Source organism: Lissotriton helveticus, chromosome 8, assembly GCF_964261635.1.
Source record: "Lissotriton helveticus chromosome 8, aLisHel1.1, whole genome shotgun sequence".
Classification (NCBI taxonomy): Eukaryota; Metazoa; Chordata; class Amphibia; order Caudata; family Salamandridae; genus Lissotriton; species Lissotriton helveticus.
Genome location: NC_136069.1, coordinates 307,466,751 through 307,487,623, shown reverse-complemented (window position 1 = coordinate 307,487,623; position 20,873 = coordinate 307,466,751). Strand labels below are relative to the sequence as shown.

Sequence of the window (20,873 nt, the reverse complement as noted above, 5' to 3'; positions counted from 1 at the left end):
TTATAGCTGTAAAATGTTTACATCCTACATAATCCTGGATCGACTCGTGATTTGTATCATGTCACTGCTTGGCAGAAGGTACGTGATGTGTTCCTATTTATATGTGTCTGATGTGCCACGATCCTATTATTGACAGGGCTGTAACCTTAGGGCTAATGTGATTCTCAACCTTCCACCTAGTCTATTCCCCCTGAAGTGGAAACATTTGTATCAAGTCTTTGAATATTGATGGTCAATCATGAGAAATGTTTCAGCAATAGGTCTAAAGAGGAAAGAATGGCAGCCTCAGTTTCCAAATGGCAACTCTAGTAATTAAACCACCTGATACAGGTGGCAACAGAGTGGTCCTTGCTGCTGATGACTACAGGGAGGAGCATTGATCAGATACTAGAATTAACGCTTACAGAAGGCCTAACAAAAAGATTGTATGCCAAGATCATGAGCGTGGACCCAGAAGCAGAAGCCTGTGGTTGGATCACAACGCAGGAAGAAGCATTCTTTTTTTTAAACACATTTTTTTATTGGTTTTACAACATGGAAAGGAACAGCTGTCTTCATATATAAAAATGTCCATATCATCTTCAATACAACAATCCGGCAATGACTATACCACTGCACATTCTTATTTCTGGTAAGTATTAATAATCTAAGATACAACAACCCAAACCCCACCCGCTTAATCATCCCCGGATTCATCATCATCAGAGTCATCATGATCTATATCAGCAATAGGCTTGCATATGTCCCCTCTATAAGTGTTCCAGGCAGCCCATACCTTTGTCCACTTCCCAGGGCAATTCCTGTTTAATATGTAAACTGTTCTTTCCGTGATCATTGTGACATCCATGTCCTTACACCAAGACTCCAATAATGGTCGGTCAGTGGCTCCCCATTTTTGTGCTATGTTACGTTTTGCAACCACGAAGCCCAGTGTCGCCCAAGTTTGACCATGTCTCGTCAGATCATTTGGTTCCCATATCTTAAGGCGGCATCTTCTCGGCTCAGGTAGTAAAGAGACGTGTAGGGTCTGGGATATCGTACAAAGGACTTTGCGCCAATAATCCATTATAAATGGACAGTCCCAACAGTATGGAAAAAAGTACCCTCCTCCCCGAATCCGCGTAAACAGTATGGGTGTTGTGTTCTGCCAATTTTATGAAGTGTAGGCCTAGTGAGGTAGGAACGGTGAAGAATTTTTAGTTGCACCAACCTGAGTCTAGCTGGGATTCCCACCTCTCGGGGCGAGGCCAGGGCCTCCTGCCATTCTGTCTCGTCCATGTCTTGAATATTCGCGACCCATTTACCTTTTAGGGATGTCGTGGGATCAGGAATGTTGTGGAGCAACTTACGGTTCGTGAGTGATGTGGCTCGTTGTTGCATGAAGTCTCTAAGGAGTCTATCCTCCAGGGGGGAGGCCTCAGGCACCTCAGTGTCCTGTGGTAGGAGTGTCATGAGAGCATGGCGGATTTGTAGGTAGCGAAATGTTTCAGTGGGTGCCAGTTCGTATTGTTGCTGCAGCCTATCGAAGGGAATGACCGTTCCCCTTTCCCAGAGGTCGCCCACTGTGGAGATACCAATGGCATCCCAGTGCCGGAATCCCTTACTATTCCAAAGTGTCCCGAACTGTTTCGAGTCCCAGAGTGGGGTAAGTTTGGTAATGACACCTTTCCACCCTAGACGAGCCTGCGCTATGTACCATAATGGGACTGTGTGTCGCGTTGGTCCTTCTAGCGACTGTGCACGTTTTGGGTTGTATAGGGTCGCTAACATATTGTCCGTCCCGAGTTGCGCTCGATCTGTTATGAATGCCGGGTCTGTGTGGGGGACGTGAAGCCATTTGTTAATGATCTTAAGATGAGTCGCCCAATAGTAAAATTGGACATTGGGGAGCGCTATACCGCCATCATACTAGCTACGGTGTAGATTTGTCTGCGCAATACGCGGTGGTTTGTTACCCCAAAGGAGCGTGGACACCAGTGCCGCCACCTGTTTAAAATATTACAATGACACTGGGAAGGGTGTATTTTCCAGTGCGTATAAGAAGCGAGACAGGGCCATCATTTTAAATAATGCTGCTTTCCCCAGTAATGTCAGGGGTAGAGCTGCCCAATGGACCACATCTCTTCGCAGGCGCTCCAGGGGTGGGGTTAAATTGCTGTCGTGGAATGCGGCCGGGTCAGTTGTAACGACAATGCCCAAGTAATTAAAGGAGTCTCGTGCGAGCTTTAAGGGACAATCCCTGGGGAGTCCAGGAACTGGACCACTCAAGGGGTAGAGAACTGACTTAGACCAATTGATTGTATATCCGGAGATGGGTACGAACGTGCGGCAGATCTCCAGGAGCGCTGGCAACGAGCTCTCCGGGTGTGTGAGATATATCAGGATATCGTAAGCGTAGAGGGAGATGCGGTCTTCCCAGTCCTCTGTCCAACGTATACCTCGCATTAACGGGCTTGTCTGACCCTAGCCGCCAGGGGCTCCAACACCAATGCAAACAGGAGTGGAGACAAGGGGCATCCCTGCCTGGTCACCCTCGTCAACGGTATCGTCTACGACAGGTGACCGTTGGCCGCTACATGCGCCACTGGAACCGTGTAAAGGAGCCTGACCAACGCACAAAAGTTCGGGCCGAAACCTAAGCGCCGAAGCGCCGCAAAGAGATATCCCCATTCCACCATATCGAATGCCATTAGTGCGTCCAATGACAGGACTGCTGAGGGTTCAGTTAGTAAATGCCTTTCAGCCAATACATTATGCAGACGTCGAAGATTGAGTGCAGTGTTTCTGTGGGGCATAAAGCCGGACTGGTCCGGATGGATTAAGTCGGGCAAGTGTGTTTGCAGCCTATTAGCGAGCAATTTAGCAAGGATCTTAGCTTCCACATTGAGCAGTGAGATGGGTCGGTATGAGTGGCATTCCGAAGGGGGCTTTCTGGGCTTAAGAATCGCCACGATCGTGGCCGTTCTCTGGTCAAGCGGTAACATACCCTGATCACGACTATCATTATACATTGCAAGTAGGTGCGGGCCAAGGGATTCCGCGAAGCGCTTGTAAAGTTCCACTGGAATTCCATTGGGTCCTAATGCTTTTCCGGACTGCAAGGATTTAATGGCCGCGCCTATTTCGTCTGATGTTAGATCCGACTCCAACTCTGCCACAGCTGCCGAGTCCAGGCTTGGCATCTCTATGGTTTGCAATAGTTCCTCTGCGTCCGCCAGCGTGGTGCCTGAGGAGGAGGTGTACACCGCCCGGAAATGTTCTGCTAGTGTATGTGCTATGGCGCCGGGTTCTGATACTATCTTGCCCTCCACCGTCTGTAAACATGCATTCGTTCTGGAGCTGCGTTCTTTCCTGTCAAGCCAGGCCAGTAGCTTTCCTGCTTTGTCGCACACTTCGTATAGCCTGTGCCTAGTCGCTGCCAGGGACGCCTTCGTCTCTTGCTTAAGATATTCCCTATGTTGTTGTTGTTTTAAATCTAGAATGTGCGCGTTTTCGGGTGTGGGGTCATTGGAGTGTGTGGTGTCTGCTAATTGTAGTTCGCGCTCTAAAGTTGTCAGGTCCTTGTGTTTGGATCGCTTGTGACCTGTGATCGCGGCTATGGCCTGCCCTCGCAATACTGTCTTGTATGCCTCCCAGAGGGTGGTGGCGGAGGTAACTGAGGCCATGTTTTCAGTAAAGAAATGCTTTGTGGTCTGGCGTAACTCCTTTCGCACCTGAGGGACACGCAAGTAATCGGGGTAGATGGGATATAGTTGTGTGTGGGTGGTGTGTTGTGAGGCATAAGTCAACACTATCGGTGAGTGGTCAGATACCCCCCTTGGTCCTATAGCTACGTCAGGTATGTGTGGTAGGCAGGACTCGGAAGTCAAAAAGTAATCTATGCGTGAGAGACTGCTGTGAACTGAGGATTGGAAAGTGTATTGTTTCGTCTCTGGGTGCCGTCGTCTCCACACATCTATTAGGCCCAACGCATCTGCAAAACTCTGTAGGCGGGAAATGTCCGACGGCTACTGCCGCACTGGGTGCCGGTCCATCCCCACATCCATTGCCGCATTAAAGTCACCTCTGATGAGGAGGTCTACCTCCGGAAGAGCTAATATAAATTCGCTAAGGGCCCGGGAGTGCCACCGTGTGCAGTGCGGGAGCAATATAGACCGACACCACATTAAGCAGTCTGCCTTCCCATTGACCATGCACCGCTGCAAAGCGTCCCTGATCGTCATGTTTGGTGTATAGGACTAAAAACTGAGAGTTTTTTCGGATTAAAATACCTGTGCCCCTTGACCCAGTGGTGAATTCCGAATGGACTATCATTTTGAACCCCCATCTATCCATCGCCCTGCATGCCGAACCTGTGAGGTGGGTCTCCTGTAGGAGTGCCAGAGTGGGGGCCTGTCACTTTAGGGACCTTAACACCAACCCACGCTTAATTTTGTCGCCCAATCCGTGCACATTCCACGTCAATGGTGTAAGCGGCGTCACTGGCTTCATAGGGGTCACGCCATCGATATTAGTGTGTTGTGTGTCTGTAGCCATCAGGGGTTTTGGATGTAAATGGGGGTAGCGAGTGTGCCATATCTAGCCGTAACCAGTTAAGTTGTAGAGACTATGCTGCCTTGTCAACGTTAAACAAATTTACAACCAAGGAACAAAAAACAAGAAGAACCCAAACCCCGGAGCCCACCCACCTCCCTGCCTCCCTGCCTAACGGACTTTCAACTGCCCGCCACCCCAACTCAGCAGAGTGCTTCTTCCCAACCCAGAACATGTACTTGCGTGTAAGGGGGTGAGAGGTCCATGCGAGGGTACACCCTCCCATACCCGGTAGGGTCTGCTCCAGCCCAGCGTCCAGGAGCGTTATAATCAAAATATTCAATCAGTAGGGGAGGAGTGTTTGAAGAGCGCTGCCTACTGGCTCAGTTCATCCCTTGCACAAGTCGTCTGCATCCACTCTATGAGAGGGGCCGTCTTCCTGTTGAAAAAGATCTTGACTGCTCGCCGCTTCATCGTTAGTCCTGCGGTGGTGATCCTGCGTTGGCCGCACGCCGTTCGCCATCCCTCGAGCCATTCATACGCTTCTCCCGGTGTCTCAAAAAACCAAGTTTTTCCCTCTGCCACGACTCTCAGTCTAGCGGGGAATAGTATCGAGTAAGGCACCTCCCGAGCCCTCAATGCCTTCTTCACTTCAATGAAACTGCGACGGCGTCGGGACACCGCAGCCGTATAGGCGGGGAAGAATGAAATTGCTGAGTTTAACACGCAAATTTGTGGGGAAACGCGTGCTGTCTGGAGGATCACGTCGCGATCCCGAAAATTGAACAGGCGGCTAGTACTGGCCGTGGGGGCATTCCTGGCTTGGCTCTGCCACCCGGCACCCTGTGTGCCCGTTCTACGGAAAAGAAAGTGGATAGTCCCTTAGGCTGCAGCCGCGTTTTAATGAGGTCCTCGACATATAGGTCCATCGCTTGCGAGCCCTCACTTTCTGGAATGCCAAGGATGCACATGTTATTGCGTCGCGATCGTCCTTCTTGCTCATCCAGCTTGTCAAACAACACTTTATTTTCTTCCTCTAGGCGTGTTACAGTTTTTTGCAAGGCTGCTGTTTCTGTGGACAGGGTTTTATTGGTCTTTTCAACTTCTGTGACTCTAGTTGTGATTTTTTTAAAGTTCGCCCTGAGTAGGGAGACGTCAGTGGATATAGAGCCTACCGTGGTCTACACGTTGGTAAGCGCCGCCATAATATCTTCCAGGGTCACTTTTGCGGCAGCATCTGTCCCTGCGGTGCCCCCTGTTGCTCTCTGTCCCACCGGAAGCGGGGGAAAGTCCTTCGAATAGGCGTACTTGTCCAGATGAAGAAGCATTCTTGGTAGCAACCCCCCCACACACACACACAGATTCTATACTGCCATTGCCACTAACAGCGGACAGGCCAGTCGTTTTGGGGATATGTCTATCTTGATATTCCTGAACAAATCTGTTATTTTCTTTTACTTCCCTTGGTACAAAATATGCAGTCCTATTGGAAAGACTCCATGGAAACTTTGGCCCATCCTAATGACCTAGCTTGTGAACCATCCAAATAAATTCTTATAGGGCTTGATATGAAAGCCTTTTACACGAGCATCTCACAGGAGGCACTGTTGAGATATTTCTCAACCTTAGTGAAATGAATCACATAACTCCAATATCTATTGCCATGGAGTTTGCCACACAGGTAATGAAGGAAAGGGTATTTAAATGTGAGAAGTTCCTTTCCCCACAAATAGAGGGTAATTGCATTGGCAGTACCTGTGCATTCAGTCTGGCTAATCTATATATGCTCATTTTAGAAATCCTATATATTTATAATCCTGATAATCGGTTCAGCGAGCATATCGGCTATGGAAACAGTATATTGTCAAAGTGTGTTTATATGGATGGCCAACAACTTCACCGAATGGATCACCACACTAAATCCTCATCTGCGCTTTACCAACCCTGATCAAAATGAAAATCTACATTTTACAGACTTTGTCATCATTCCTCATGGTGGAAATTTAACAGTGGGAATCTATTCAGTGACAACAACCCTACCGTCGTCTTCGTTTTGATAGCCAGCATCCAAGTGCACTGAAAGGGAGATTATTTGTCAGCCAGGTCCTTAGACTAAAAAGGAATTACATGCCAGACAGGAAATACAAAAGAAGCACTCCTTGAGGCAGTGCAGAAGGGAAAGGTGTGGCATAAGGGCCAGGGTGGCTGACTCCAGAGCACGAGCTCACAATTCGATCCACGGAGCCGGCGGCAACTCTGCCCAGTACCATGTGACTCTGGGCAATAACTCGCTTAATCTTCCAGACGGCCTCCAGTGCCTTGAGACCCTTGGGGTGATTTGTTGGTGTTTTACAAATACTGGGTTTATTTAGAAGGACCAGGCCAATAGGATGACATGTGTTACCCCCTTCTCATGCAAACACTTTACAAGGTTCAGTGGTTGGCACTGGCATAGTCTGAACTTTTGGGAACCACATTTTTTACCTCTTCTCCCGTTTGCTTTTAACAGAGGATAATGTTATTCATATGATTGATTATCCTTGTAAGTGGTGTTGCATTGGCATAACTAACAGGAACATTAAGTTTAGGAACAGATTACAAAATACTCATTGCAGTAAAGTCATTGCAGGGCACCTCCTAGAACGCCTGCACCAATAGGTCCATGTGAACCAAAACAACTTCATCCCAAACTCATCGACCACCTTAAACATCTGTAGACTCCACAGAGTGATTGAATATGCGCCAGCCCACTGTTCACATGCTGCTTGCTTAGTATTAGACCTAGAGAAAGCTTTTGATATGCAGGACTGGAAATTCATATTCACATACTGTTTCTCTTTATGCACACAATTTGCTCATTTACATCTGTGATATCTGACAGAGAATTGGGGAGATTCAGGTGGCCCTGGAAGAATTCCGTGTTGCATCTGGATTGCCCGCAACTGTCATTCTGGAGCAGGCTTCCGCTCCCAGTTCAGGGCCGGTATCACTATTCAAGATGGTGATGCTCCCTCGTCTTCTTTATTACTTTCACATCTCCTGACACATATACTTCGTTCCACATTTTGCATTCTCCATGGCATGCTGGGGAGTTTCATTTGGAACAAGGGCAGGCATGTTGCGTTGCATTATATAAGCTCTAGCTAACTGTTAATAATGGGCCGGGGGGGGCCCCAATTTTGAATATTACTACCTTAAGGCAGGCTCCCAGAATGCCCTAACAACCTATTAACGATAGCGCACACCAACTCTCTCAGAAGTCTGCGGCTGCGGCTGCCCCTACCCCTCACACCGTACACTCTGGAGATACACCTTCACTTTATCCATCCCTTTAGAGAATGATGTGGAGACATGGAAGGAAGCGGGATGGACAAACTTGGTGTCCTCTTCCAGAACACTGCCCACATCACATTTGTGCAACTACAGGCGACACACAACTTACTAATGGACCACTTTCTGGCATATAACACACTAGCAACTGAAATGCAACGTATTTGGAACACAATAAATACTGAACCAGATGCACATCCCCCGGTGCACACACTCCCATATCATGGGAAATGGGCATAGATTAGTCACATGGTTTGCGCTAGCCCTAGCCTACACCTCTCAAGACCCACTGCAGTCCACCCGACAAGCATGGGAATATAACATTGATCATGCCCTAACACAGAGGGAATCGGATCGGGTCCTAATGTGCCCATGCAAAATCTCCTGCAACACAAAATTTAAATATATTCAGCACAACATACTTCACAGAGCATACATTAAACAGGTGCATTTACACAAGATATATGGTACAGACCACAAACTGTCCTAGATGTGGCAATCGTAGAGCTGATATAGCCATATGGTTTGGAGCTGCCTAGTAGTGATGACGTTATGGTGGAAATTTACAGACACCCTTTCTAATGTCATGGCACAGGAGGGATTGTTTTCCATGGCAAACGGTATCCTGGTAACATTCGAGTACAAAAAATAAGGAATCGCCACCAACCGATTTCTTGACTTGGCTTCATTGATGGTCTGTAGGACCATTGGAATGCATTGGAAGGCTAGTAGACTACTGATGTTTACTCAGTGGTGCACAGCTACACTGGACTAGCATACCTGAACAGCAGACTCAAATTCCACGCACCCCAGAGGACCCTACGATCTGCCCAGCTCTCCTACGCTGTGGTCCTCCGCACAAGAATGACCAGATCGGGAGGCCGCTCCTTCTCCTTCCTCACGCCCGATCCTGGAACGCCCTGCCGCTCCACCTCAGACAGACAACGTCGCTCCCCATCTTCGCAAGAAACCTCAAAACCTGACTCTTTGATAGGCCCCCCGCTTGATGGACTGGAGCCTGCAAACCCCCACCCCCAGCGCCTTGAGACCCCTTCGGGTGAGTAGTCATGCTTAACAAACACCTGATTGATTGATTGATACACTCAAGTCGGCTAAGGCTGAATCAGTTGCTCTTTGACTCATGTCGGCCAAGGTTGAATCAGTGGCTCTTTGACTCAAGTCGACCAAGGCTGAATCAGTGGCTCTTTGACTCAGGTCTGCCAAGGCTGAATCAGTGGTCCTTTGACTGGAAGATTCCCGAGGTCTGCCGAGGGTCTCTATAGCACTGAAGTGGGACACTTTCCTAAATGAGTTGCAGACACTTTTAGATGAGCCCTAACCTTCAGCAAACACTTGACAGCTGCTAAACTCATGGATTTATAAACGCACCCCCAACCTGCCCCCTCTGTGTCTTTATTAGCTTGCTTGCCTTTAAAAGATGATACTGGTAATTACATAGTGCATGCCTTTCGTCTCATCTTCACACTATTAGTTCAGATGAAAATTAGGCCTGGGCAGTGAACTTTGCTCCGTTCACGGAGTTTGCAGAGTTTTCTGCACTCTGCACTCCGAGGAGCTTGCGGAGTGCATAAAACTCCGCTTCGCGATGTGCAGCGGAATTTTCCCCCCCCCGCTTGCGATCGCGAACTGAAAGCTGCCGCTTGGGTAAAATTTCTACCCGAGCGGCAGGAATACCAGCACAAACTGCAGTTCGCACTGCGCTTTGCCACTCGCGGCACTTTGTGGAGTTTTTTGGTAACTTCGCGGAGTTCCGCGTAGCAAAACTCTGCGAACTATGCCCAGGCCTCATGAAAATATGTTAGGCTCTCCCTATACAGACCGACGCTCTTACTTACTATGCCACAAATAGCATTTTCAACATGCCTGTTGTGACCTGGCAGTCGTGTATAATACACCTCAGTGGTTTAGAACCAATGCCTCCTGCTGTGTGAGACGCCCTTGGGCAAGGGTTTGCGCTTTATGAATCACATTCACATATTTCTGTCTCTGTATGCTCAGACCCTCTTAATATTTCGGGAATGGTTGCCAATTATTGCTATTTGTATGCGTTTGTACCGGATACACATCTGTCTAACTATGCAAAAACTAATACAAATTGGTTAAAAAAAACAGGAACATTATCTTATGCATCAATGAACACTGCCCAACATTAGGTGCAGACACACCTGACTATAAAAATGAGTGCTCAATTTGTAGTGAAAAGACAGAGTGTAGGTGATACGAGGTGGACAGTAATTAAGCATTTGCACACCTTTGATCCTGTCACCAGGTAGGTGGCCCCCGCAGCCGCCACACGGTCCTCCTGTGCCGCCTCTGCCCGCTGTGCCACCTGTGTTTTGCCCAGTCTGGTCTCAGGTCAACTTCTGAGCCTCACTGCCGTCTTTTGTTTTGTTTTCCTGTATGCTTCTCCTCTCTTGTCCCCGTCGCCCCTGGTGCCTGTGCCCGACCCTCATGCCCCCCACCCGTTCCCCCTCCCCCGCTCTTCCCGCCTCTGCCACCCTGCGGCACCGCCCCCCCTGGAACTCCATTTGCCACGCTGCTCCCGCCTCCCAGCTGCTCCTCCCTCCCTTAGCCCTTCTCATGGAGGCCGCGCAGCTGGCACGCCAAAGGCGCGCCAAAGGTAAGCCTGTCTGCTCCCGTCCGCGCCTGGACCGCACCCAGCGCCAGAACCCCTGGCCCACTCTGAAACCAAGCAACCCGACTGAGATACGACACCTCAACCCTCCACGCACTCAACACCGGCCGACTAGCCGCCTGCTACCAAGCCCCTCCAAAGCGCACCCACGGACCATTCTCCAGCCAAACCTGCAAATTCACCGGCGTCCAAACCCACGTCCCACCATCCAGACCAGGCAACAACAACAACCACCTCAAGTGCATCCGCTCCGTCCACAAGCATGCCGTAAAACTCTGGGACCTCCTCGACACAACAGCACCAAACATCCCCTTCCTCACAGAAACCTGGATGAACGCCTCCTCAGCCCCCGAAATCGCCATAGCCATCCCGGACGGCTACAAGATCACCCAAAAGGACCGCATCAACCAAACCGGAGGAGGAATCGCCATCATCTACAGGAACACCATCGACGTCACGACCAACTCCGAAGATGCCCTCACCACCGGACTCAAGCAATTGGTGAACACCCCTACCCACCACGCCGGCCACACGCTCGGCCTCATCTTCTCTGCCAGCAGCCACGTTGCCTTCAGCCACTCCACCAGACTACACAGAACCGACCACAGCTGCATCCACTTCACCTTTGAGAAGACCACATCCCACCATCGCCCGCAACAGATCCCCGCAGATGCTGGAGCAAAATCACTGCAGACCAGCTAACCACATCACTGAGCCAGAAACCACCCAACACCACCACGAACACTGACAACGCAGCCCACAACCTCACACAGTGGATAGTCAACTGCGCCGACGCCCTTGCACCACTGAAGAACCCTCCAGGCAAGCCCGGCAACAGGAAAACAACATGGTTCACCGACGACCTCAAAGAATCAAAGAAATCCTGCAGATCCCTCGAGAAAACCTGGCGCCGGGAACAGACGACAGAAAACATGACAGCCCTCAAGAACGCCACCCGCAAACACCACCAGCTGCTCCGCACCACCAAAAAGACATCTTTCAAAGAACAACTGGACAACAACACATGCAACAGCAAGGAACTCTTCAACATCGTAAAAGAGCTCTCCAATTCCAACGCCAACAGCAACGACATCACACCGTCACAAGACCTCTGCAACTCCCTCGCAACGTTCTTCCACCGCAAGATCGCCGATATACACAACAGCTTCGGTGCCCAGACTCCCCCCCAGCCACCGAACCAACTACAACCATCCTCAGCGCTTGGACTCCCATCAGCACCGAAGACACCGCCCACGGCATGAACACCATCCACTCCGGCTCTCCTTCCAACCCATGCGCTCACCACATCTTCAACAAAGCCAACACCAGCATCGCTCCCCATCTACGGAACGTCATAAACAACTCCCTCGCGTCTGCCACCTTCCCAGAGAGCTGGAAGCACGCAGAGACCAACGCCCTACTGAAGAAACCCACAGCGGACCTAAAAGACCTTAAAAACGTGCGCCCCATCTCTCTTCTTCCCTTCCCGGCGAAAGTGATCGAGAAGATCGTCAATAAGCAGCTGACCGCATTCCTTGAAGCCAACGGGTCCCTCGACCCATCCCAGTCCGGATTCCGAGCCAACCACAGCACCGAGACTGCCCTCATCGCAGCCACCGACGACATCAGGACCCTACTCGACAACGGGGAAACCACCGCCCTCATTCGCCTAGACCTCTCAGACACGTTTGATACAGTTTGCCACCGCACCCTAATAACCCGCCTCCACAACGCCGGGATCCTAGACAAAGCCCTGGACTGGATCACCTCTTTCCTCTCCGACAGAACCCAGCGAGTCCACCTCCCTCCCTTCCGCTCCGCGGCCACCGAGATCATCTGAGGCGTACCTCAAGGCTCATCACTCAGCCCAACCCTCTTCAATATCTACATGAGCCCCCTCGCCACCATCGCACGCAAACACAACCTCAACATCATTTCATACGCAGACGACACCCAGCTGATACTCTCCCTTACCAAAGACCCAGCCGCCGCCAAACTCAACCTCCAGGAAGGAATGAAGAACGTCGCAGAATGGATAAAACTCAGCCGTCTGAAACTGAACTCAGACAAGACGTAGGTCCTCATCCTCGGACCATCGCCATCCGCCTGGGACGACTCCTGGTGGCCCGCAGAACTAGGCTCCGCACCGACACCCACTGACCACGCACGCAACCTGGAATTAATCCTGGACTCCTCTCTCATGATGACCAAGCAAGTCAACGCCATCTCATCCTCATGCTTCAACACCCTGTGCATACTCCGTAAGATCTTCCGCTGGATCCCTACCGGAACTAGAAAGACGGTCACCCAGGCCCTCGTCACCATCCGACTTGACTACGGAAATGCCCTATATGCAGGAACCACAATCAAACTTCAGAAAAGACTCCAACGCATACAGAACGCATCCGCACGACTCATTCTCGACATCCCCCGCCACAGTCACATATCAGCCCACCTGAGAGACCTGCACTGGCTCACCGTCAGCAAAAGAATCACATTCAGGCTCCTCACCCACGCACAGAAAGCGCTCCACGACATAGGCCCCGAATACCTCAACAACCGCCTCACGTTATACACTCCAACACGCAAACTCCGCTCGGCCAGCCTCACCCTCACCGCCATCCCACGGATCCGCAGAACCACCGCCGGAGGAAGGTCATTCTTCTACCTGGCGGCCAAGACATGGAACTCCCTCCCCGCCCACCTACGTCTGACCCAGGACCACCTCACATTCAGGAAACACCTCAAGACCTGGCTTTTCGAGCAGTAGAGGCACTTCCCCCCCCAGCGCCTTGAGACCCTCACAGGTGAGTAGCGCGCTTTACAAGTGTACTGATTGATTGATTGACAATTCTGTCCCTTCACTATAAAGTTACTGACCTACAGGTAGTAAAGAAACAACAATGGCTATGTATGTTATGCACTTACATACAAGGACTGAATGACAACATTGCATGGTTGTCTCTCTAACATATAGAGTGATTACCTTGATATTTTCCTGTCTTTCTTATGATAAATTGTGATACAGTGATACAGTGATACCAGCTTTCCTGCTGCAGCCACTTATCCTGTTGTTGTCTAGCACCAGGTGTAACAACAAAGCCCACCCAAGGACCTCGTGGTATAGGAATGCAGGAAAGGAATACTGCAGGGTATCCATTTGTCTACTATCCTACTAATCACCAAAGTGGACTATGATCTCTTTTCGGTACAGGCTACTTGTATACCTTCAACCACACTGCTTGTAGCTACCATTTGTGAGCCACTCAACCAGAAATACCCTCTGGAACCTATTGCCACCAGGTGGCATCTTTATGGGATGATACCATGCTTACAGAAATTTACTGAAAAAATAGACATTTGAGGTGAGCAGATTTGAAGTGTCAGTGTTGTAGAGTGTTCCATATAAAGGAACTGCACTCCACCTAAAACGTGGGAACTTCCCAGGATTCCCTGATTCCTTTTTAGCATAATTGATGGGGTACTCTACACCCGAAAGGGCATTGTTTTGACCTATAATGGGTGCTCCTTTGAATCTGGACAAAGCTGTGCCTCTCTGATGAGCTTTAATAAGAGTAAAACATGTGTTAAAGGCTGGATTTATTTGTTCCAGGTTGGCTTAGATAGTATTTTACTGAGCCAAAGCTGTAATAGTGTGCATGGAATGATAAGAGGCTTTTGTCATTTTTTAGCTCGGCATAGATGGCACTCACTCGTCCAATGCTTTTGCAGCAAAAAAGGCAAACAGCTTTGACACTTTTCTAGCTCGGGGTAAATGGACTTGTGCTATTCTTTGCTTAAATACGCTGCTGAGAAAAAGAGACGTGGTAAGCAGGTTTGAAGTGTTGGTGCTGTTGTATAGTGTTCTATACAAAAGAGCTCTCCCCTCATAAAACTTGTGAATGTCCCAGGGTTCCCTGCTTCATTTTTAGCATAATTTATGTGGAACTCTAAGCTAGAAAGAGTATTGCTTTAACTTTTACTGGGTGTTATCTTGAGTCTGGACAAAGCTATGTCTCTCTGACTAGTTCTAGTAAGAGTGAAACACATGTATCGGGGTCTGCTTTTATTGATTCGAAGTTGCCTTCAAAGGTATTTTACCAATCTAAGGCTGTAATTCTGTGCCTGGAATGGTAAAAAGCGTTTGTCATTTATCAGCTTGGCGTTGATGGTACTATCTAATCCAATGCTTAAAGATTTGCTGCAAAAAAAGCAAAATTGGCAAATGTCTTTGTCACTTTTCCAGCGGCGTGTGGATGGCACTGGCATAACTAAGCTTAAAAATCTCTGTTGGAAAAACAGACATTTGAGGTGAGCAGATTTGGAGTCTCAGTGATGTAGAGTGTTCCATATAAAGGAACAGCTCTTTACCTAAACTGTGAACTACCCAGGGTTCTTTTCTTCCTTTCAAGTGCACACACACATGCACACGCATGTGAGTACACACGCACACACATACATAAAAAGCTTTCGATTTTAAGCTCTTGGGGGCCACGACCCATCATCTTGTATCTTTGTTGCATCTTGGAGCCCTTTCCCTCCCATGTCATATCAATGGAGTTTAAGTTAGCACATATAACTGTGAATTGAGGAAGTGGCCCCAGTGATATTGATGTCACCGTTGTGGTATCCACCTTTTAAACCAATCGGCATCTTTTGTCTGTGAGTAGTGTTTGTGTCATCACACAGCTCACTCAATGACGTTCTGTTGTTCTCTGGTGGTGACATAACATGCCCATGAATCCGTAATCAGGTCCCTGCCGCTATTTCCAGATGTGTCATGCGGTGACTTCCTTACATTTTCACAAACTGATGTAACGACTGACCAGCCAACATCACATGAAGTATCCACCCCTTTTTAACCCGCTCATCATGGACTCACTTCAATCTGGATGAGACATGGCACATGTATTATGTAACATGCAACACTTCCTGGCTGTCTCAAGACTTTCTGTGGCGCTCATTATTACTGTTGTTTCTTCCAGTTTTTAGGTTCCCCACCTTCCTGTTCTTATTTGGATATTTTTGACCAAGATGGTAAGCGCATGTGTTGAGCACAAGATAATCCGTAAAGTGCTGGTCAATCGTTTGCATCCTTACCTGTTTGCTTCAGCCGTTGAACCATTTCCTAGCATTCTAAGGGCTGAGAGGCGGGGCAGAGCTTTCTATCTTAGGGTCAGAGAACATTTCAAATTGATATATGCGGATGATATGCTACTCTATTGGAGAAATACCAGAGTAGGGATACAGTGGGCAATGACCGTCCTGGGAGAGTTGAGTTAAGTGTCCGGGCTCTAAACCAATTGGAGCAAAACCTGTGCATTCCCTGTGATGGCCTCCCCAGAGGAACCGCCAGTGATGGTTAACTGATTGGTAATTAAATGTGAGCCCGAGCCCTTTGTTACTTGAGGGGTCAGATGCTAGCAGTAGGGAGGGTAACCTAGATTGAGTCCTACGGGCTCTACCAGGGAGTGTGCCCTAGTGACAAACGCAGCGATTGCCCATTATGGAAACTATTGTGTTGTTGAAAATAATTGTATTGTCTAGAGTCTTGTATTACTTAACCAATCTTCCGGTTTGGATTCCGCAGAAGTGGTTCTGCTCACTGAATGAGCTGCTTCAGGAGTTGATATGGGATGGAGAGCACAACAGGGTATCTTTTAGCACACTTCAAAGACCCCCTCAGGGACAGAACTGTGGTGCCACGCTGGGAACTCTATTATTATACAGCATAGCTCCAATGGTTGGCCAGATGGATGGCTGGTACCTGAGCGTGGCAGAGTTTGTCGAGAACCGCAGGGCAGGGGCTCATCTGGCCATGCTTTTGGGAGTGAAAGATAGAAGTCAGGCCATTTCACATAGCCTTCAGATGTCGGGGGGGGAGCACTCAAATGTGTGGGAGGTAGACCTTTGGATATGCCAGCATTCCCACTGCTGGGGCTCGCCACTACTAGGGGTGGCTACTAAACAGTGCAGTGGATGGAGGAGTGGACAGCAGTGGAGCTGCTGACCCTGGAGGGCTTCTAGGAGGAGGGAGCTTTTGGAACTCTGTAGAGTCTGATCACTGACTCTCGCCTCCCAAGCACGCCTGACATATGGGGCCCTGGTACAGGTGATAGGCCAGCTCCTGGGAACACTCGATCCAGATCCTCCTCACACACACGATCTACCCCACACTATTCTGACTAGCAGTGGAGGCAGGCATCTGGTCCCCTGGCTACACAAGGCGATGTTGGCCATGATTGAGGACAGGCTGCTGACTGCTTGTGCTAGGTGGGATAGCATTATAGGCCGGCAATCACAAGGAATTCATGGGATAGGACAAGAGAGCATATTCACACAGTCACTAGAAACACATGTTTTAAACGCATTCAGTTTAATTACCTACTTAAATACCTTTTTGGGGGTTTTATATAGTTTAGACAAGGGAGTATCTGCTCTAGGGTGGTGTCTCCCTTCCCTTCATATGTTGTATTACACCCTCAATCTTGCGTATTTCTGGGTTGTCACATATTTCACCTTAAGCACTTCCCACCCTCGAGACAGTCAGAGATTTACTCCTAGATAGCAGTAAATCCCTGCCCATGATTGGGAAGCAAAAGGAGCATCCCAAAATCGGTGGGGTTTTGGGGACTCTCCATTGAGAATCATTGTTTTCACAAAGAAGAAATGGAGAAACCCCTACAAGTTCACTTGACCGGGCTTTTTCTTCAATTCAAAATATATGTTTGAATATTTCTAGAAAAGGAATTCTCAAAGTTGTGACTGGTACAGGTTTCCAGGCATGACCTGAAAGCAGTTTGAATTGGAAAAAGTCAGAAATCAGCCCCTGTGAGAGGACGTACATCTGCAGTTCCAGATTAATGGCTTTTTCTGGCAGTCATGCCTGTGATTATCTACACAGGCCACGGATTCAGACACCTTTTCAGAAAAACCTACACAAACTTTGCTGCACCATCCTATCCACTGACATCCCGATCATTTGGGGTTCAGTCTGGTGCTCAATAAATGTAGTAAATGGGTGTCTGAATAACCGCAAAGGAACATTCTCTGTGCTCTAATTTGCAATGTGTATCCTTGACCACTCGTCTAACCCTTCTCTGGAAATGCTCGACTCTACAATACATTTGGATGTAAAAGTGCATAATATACATTTAAATTGAATTTATTACGCACATATAAATGAGACCAACATGTGTGTAATGTAGCGTTTTGAATTACAAATGTATACATGTGTAAAGCGTGACTTTTTCTAGGTGGGATCACCCTTACAGATTGAGAGCTAGGGTACCAGCCCTTCTTACTTTCCAATGCACTTCCTATATTGCTTTAAAAAGAAAAACAGAATTAATGGTTTTTCTAAAATTACTTTTATGATAACAACAGCATGCACCGAAAGCGAGGCTTGCAGAGGACGTACATGTGAGAAAGGGACTTCTATGTAGGGTGCACCACAGGGCTATACTGCCACAGAATTTAACAAAGTGTCCTGAGAGCCTTAGATGTACAGGGATGCTGAGAGCCGTGGATACACTGAGGTGCAAGGAAGGCATTCACCAGGGTTAGGCCCTGGTATGGAGGGATCTTTTGAGGAATCGTTTGTATTGGCTTAGTAGATCTCTAGGGTGATCTGGGGGGTTGACATCAGGGATTAGGATTGGTGGGACTGAAACACTGGTTGTGGCTAGAGGTGCAGCCAAGCGGTGCCCTGTGAGTTAGAGACTGGTTGTAAGTTCTGATCACTCTTTGTTGGGAAAACAGGTAAAGTTCTCCAATGGGGGTGGGGGGGCACAGTTGCGATATCACAAGCACATGGAAACAGAATTAAATAATATATTAATCAGTCCTTCTATATTTTGGAATAGGATTTCTGCTGCACACCCTCAGGCCACCACTGCTGCCAAGAACCCCGCAGGCCAGGGCCTCTTACTTTCAAACTCCACCAATCCATGGCGCTCTCTGCCTCAGCAGACCCAGCTTTAACAGGGTGCCTGCTCCTTCAGAGAAGAGTTTGCCCCTCTCTGCCCTTGGACTCAAGAGTTTACTCCTCTCTCACACAACAGTCACATCAAACATTACATCCCAAAAAACTTGCCGGTCACCCTTGCCGGTCACCCCCCCCCCCCCAACTGCAGGCGACCCAACACGTCCACCATCACTGGAAGAGAGCTCCCCCCTCCCCTGATCTTACCTCTTCCATGGGTGCGCGAGGCTTCCTGTTCATTTCATCAGGTGGCCACGGGCGGGCGGAAGAGGGCGCTCTCCCTGCTCACAGCTGCTCTCCCAGTCTCACTCTGGTCCGCTGTTTGCCCTCAGGGCTCCCACCTGAGCACCACGTGACAGTGGCGGCTGTTCCTGTAAAATCCTCAAGGCCGCAGAAACGAAGTCCTTAGCCCACACTTACAGGGAAATATCCAGCCGGGCCTTGTCTGCGGATCTGAGGTAATATTAAGGTAACTCCCAGCTGATTGCGTTTGAGCCTGCAGCGCCTCGATGTAGATGTCGGTGCTAGAAATCCTTAAGGCCTCTGCGAGGGTCCTTGAAGCGTGCTCCACATTTCCAAGCTGTGGCAATCTAAGAAAATATCTAATGCCCAATGGAAGATTGTTTTGTAGTGAAACCTGTTCAGCTACTCGTTCAGAATGAACTGATGATGTCTGTGGAGTATTTCCAATCAGCTAACACTAAAAACCTTTCAAAAACTTTCGGCCAAAAATTGGGAGCAGCAGAAGTCACAACGAAGACGAGCTTAGAGTAAACGCTCTAAGCCAGGTCTGAAGTGTCAAGACGAGGAACGAAGAATTTAATGAAAACAGGCAGCTCAGAAGCCACTGAGGCAGGGTGACTCGTGCGTGTGTGCAGTGACTCAGGTGTGAGTACGGTGACTCGCGTGAGGGCAGCATGACACAAAGCATGTGCCTGGATGCTCTCACACGTGAAGGCACGTTTCCATCCGTTCGGGCACACTAAAGTGTCACTTTATAAATAAATAAAACATTTAAAGGCGTACCATCAAAGACCGCGGGAAAATACTAAACAATGTCTTGAAACAGCCAAGAATAAAATGAAACATGAAACATACATGCTTGTGTGGGTGTAACCTTCCGCTTTCACAGGCGTCACTGGATCCACGGTTAAATAATAGATGCTTTGTTTACATTTTGTATGTAAATCTCTAGAAACAGCGACCAATGAAAGCACACAAGCCCCTGCAACAGGCAGCGCATGGCCAGTTGCCATACAACATTACCAGTGATTAAGTATTACTGTCACTCTATGTACTTGGGGCAAACCATACACACACCCCTTACAATTCTTGGCCTAGAGAGGTTGACAGCAGGCGCACAATCACCAGTGCTGATTGTAAAGAGAGTTGAAATGAATTTCATGTGTATTGACTCGTCGTATGCATACTATATCAATATAGACCATATCATGCCTCCAGCCAATTGTAAATCAGAATCAGAATTCTCTTTATTCGGCTGTGATTCTGATTCAATTGTAAATCAGACAGCTGTCCAGTTCCAAAATGCCAATAATCGCAGATCATTTAATTCTGGTCTGTCTCCCTGGGCACAGATAATGCTGTACAGCATTATCTGTGCCCAGGGAGACAGACTAGAATTAAATGATCTGCGATTATTGACATTATTATATACACTCCAGAGTAGGGAGTGATACCCCGGAGCACGTAAACAAAGGACAGACAGTTATCAAATTTTGCAGTGCACATCCTCGGTCTATTAAGAAACAGTTCCAAAATGCGGCATTTTGATTGGCACATAGCTCATCAACATTTGATTTTGATTTCATTTTAAATTTGTAGAACACAACTTATGCTCGGAGGCGTATTAGTGCTTACTAGTGGCCAGAAACTACACGACCAAAATAAAACAAATCATGACTAAACAGCTAAGTTTCCAGAGATTTCTTGAAAATTGAAAGAGAGGTGGTTGCTTTCAAATCCCGAGGGAGACACTTCCAATTATGAGCAGTGCAAATGACGAAGCTCCTGCCTCCCCAGGAGGACAGTTTGGTTGGCGGGACTACCCGATTTCTGGCAGAGCTAGAGCGAAGAGTCCTGCCAGGCTGGTACCATCTAAACCTTTCCTTCAAATATGTTTGACCTATTCTATGGAGATCATTGAAAGCAATACATAGGCCCTTGAAAATGATCCCCTTCTTTACGGGAAGCCAGTTTAGCCTCTTAATGGCTTGCGTGGCAGGATGGAATCTAGTGACCTTCATCAGAATCCGAAAGGTTTTGATTAAGGCCATTACAAAAGTCTACTCTGGATGGGACTAATGTAAAAGCATCTGTCTTCAATAAGTCAAATGGCAAAAATTGAGCCAT

General features: G+C 48.4%; 1 protein-coding gene across 2 annotated transcripts in view; it reads right to left on the bottom strand.

Annotated features, from left to right (window-relative positions):
* The window catches only part of LOC144771606 (gap junction beta-2 protein-like), a 42,815-nt gene that overhangs the window by 3,138 nt on the left and 18,804 nt on the right, over positions 1 to 20,873 (bottom strand). Inside the window, exon 1 of one of the 2 annotated variants that reach the window (XM_078655978.1) lies at positions 18,711 to 19,268. The exons of the other annotated variant lie outside the window; for it this stretch is intronic. Within the exon in view, the coding sequence (XP_078512104.1) occupies positions 18,711 to 18,743 (33 nt within the window). The 5' untranslated portion in view covers positions 18,744 to 19,268. Of the gene's footprint in view, positions 1 to 18,710; positions 19,269 to 20,873 lie in introns of those variants that run through there. 2 annotated transcript variants of the gene reach the window in all.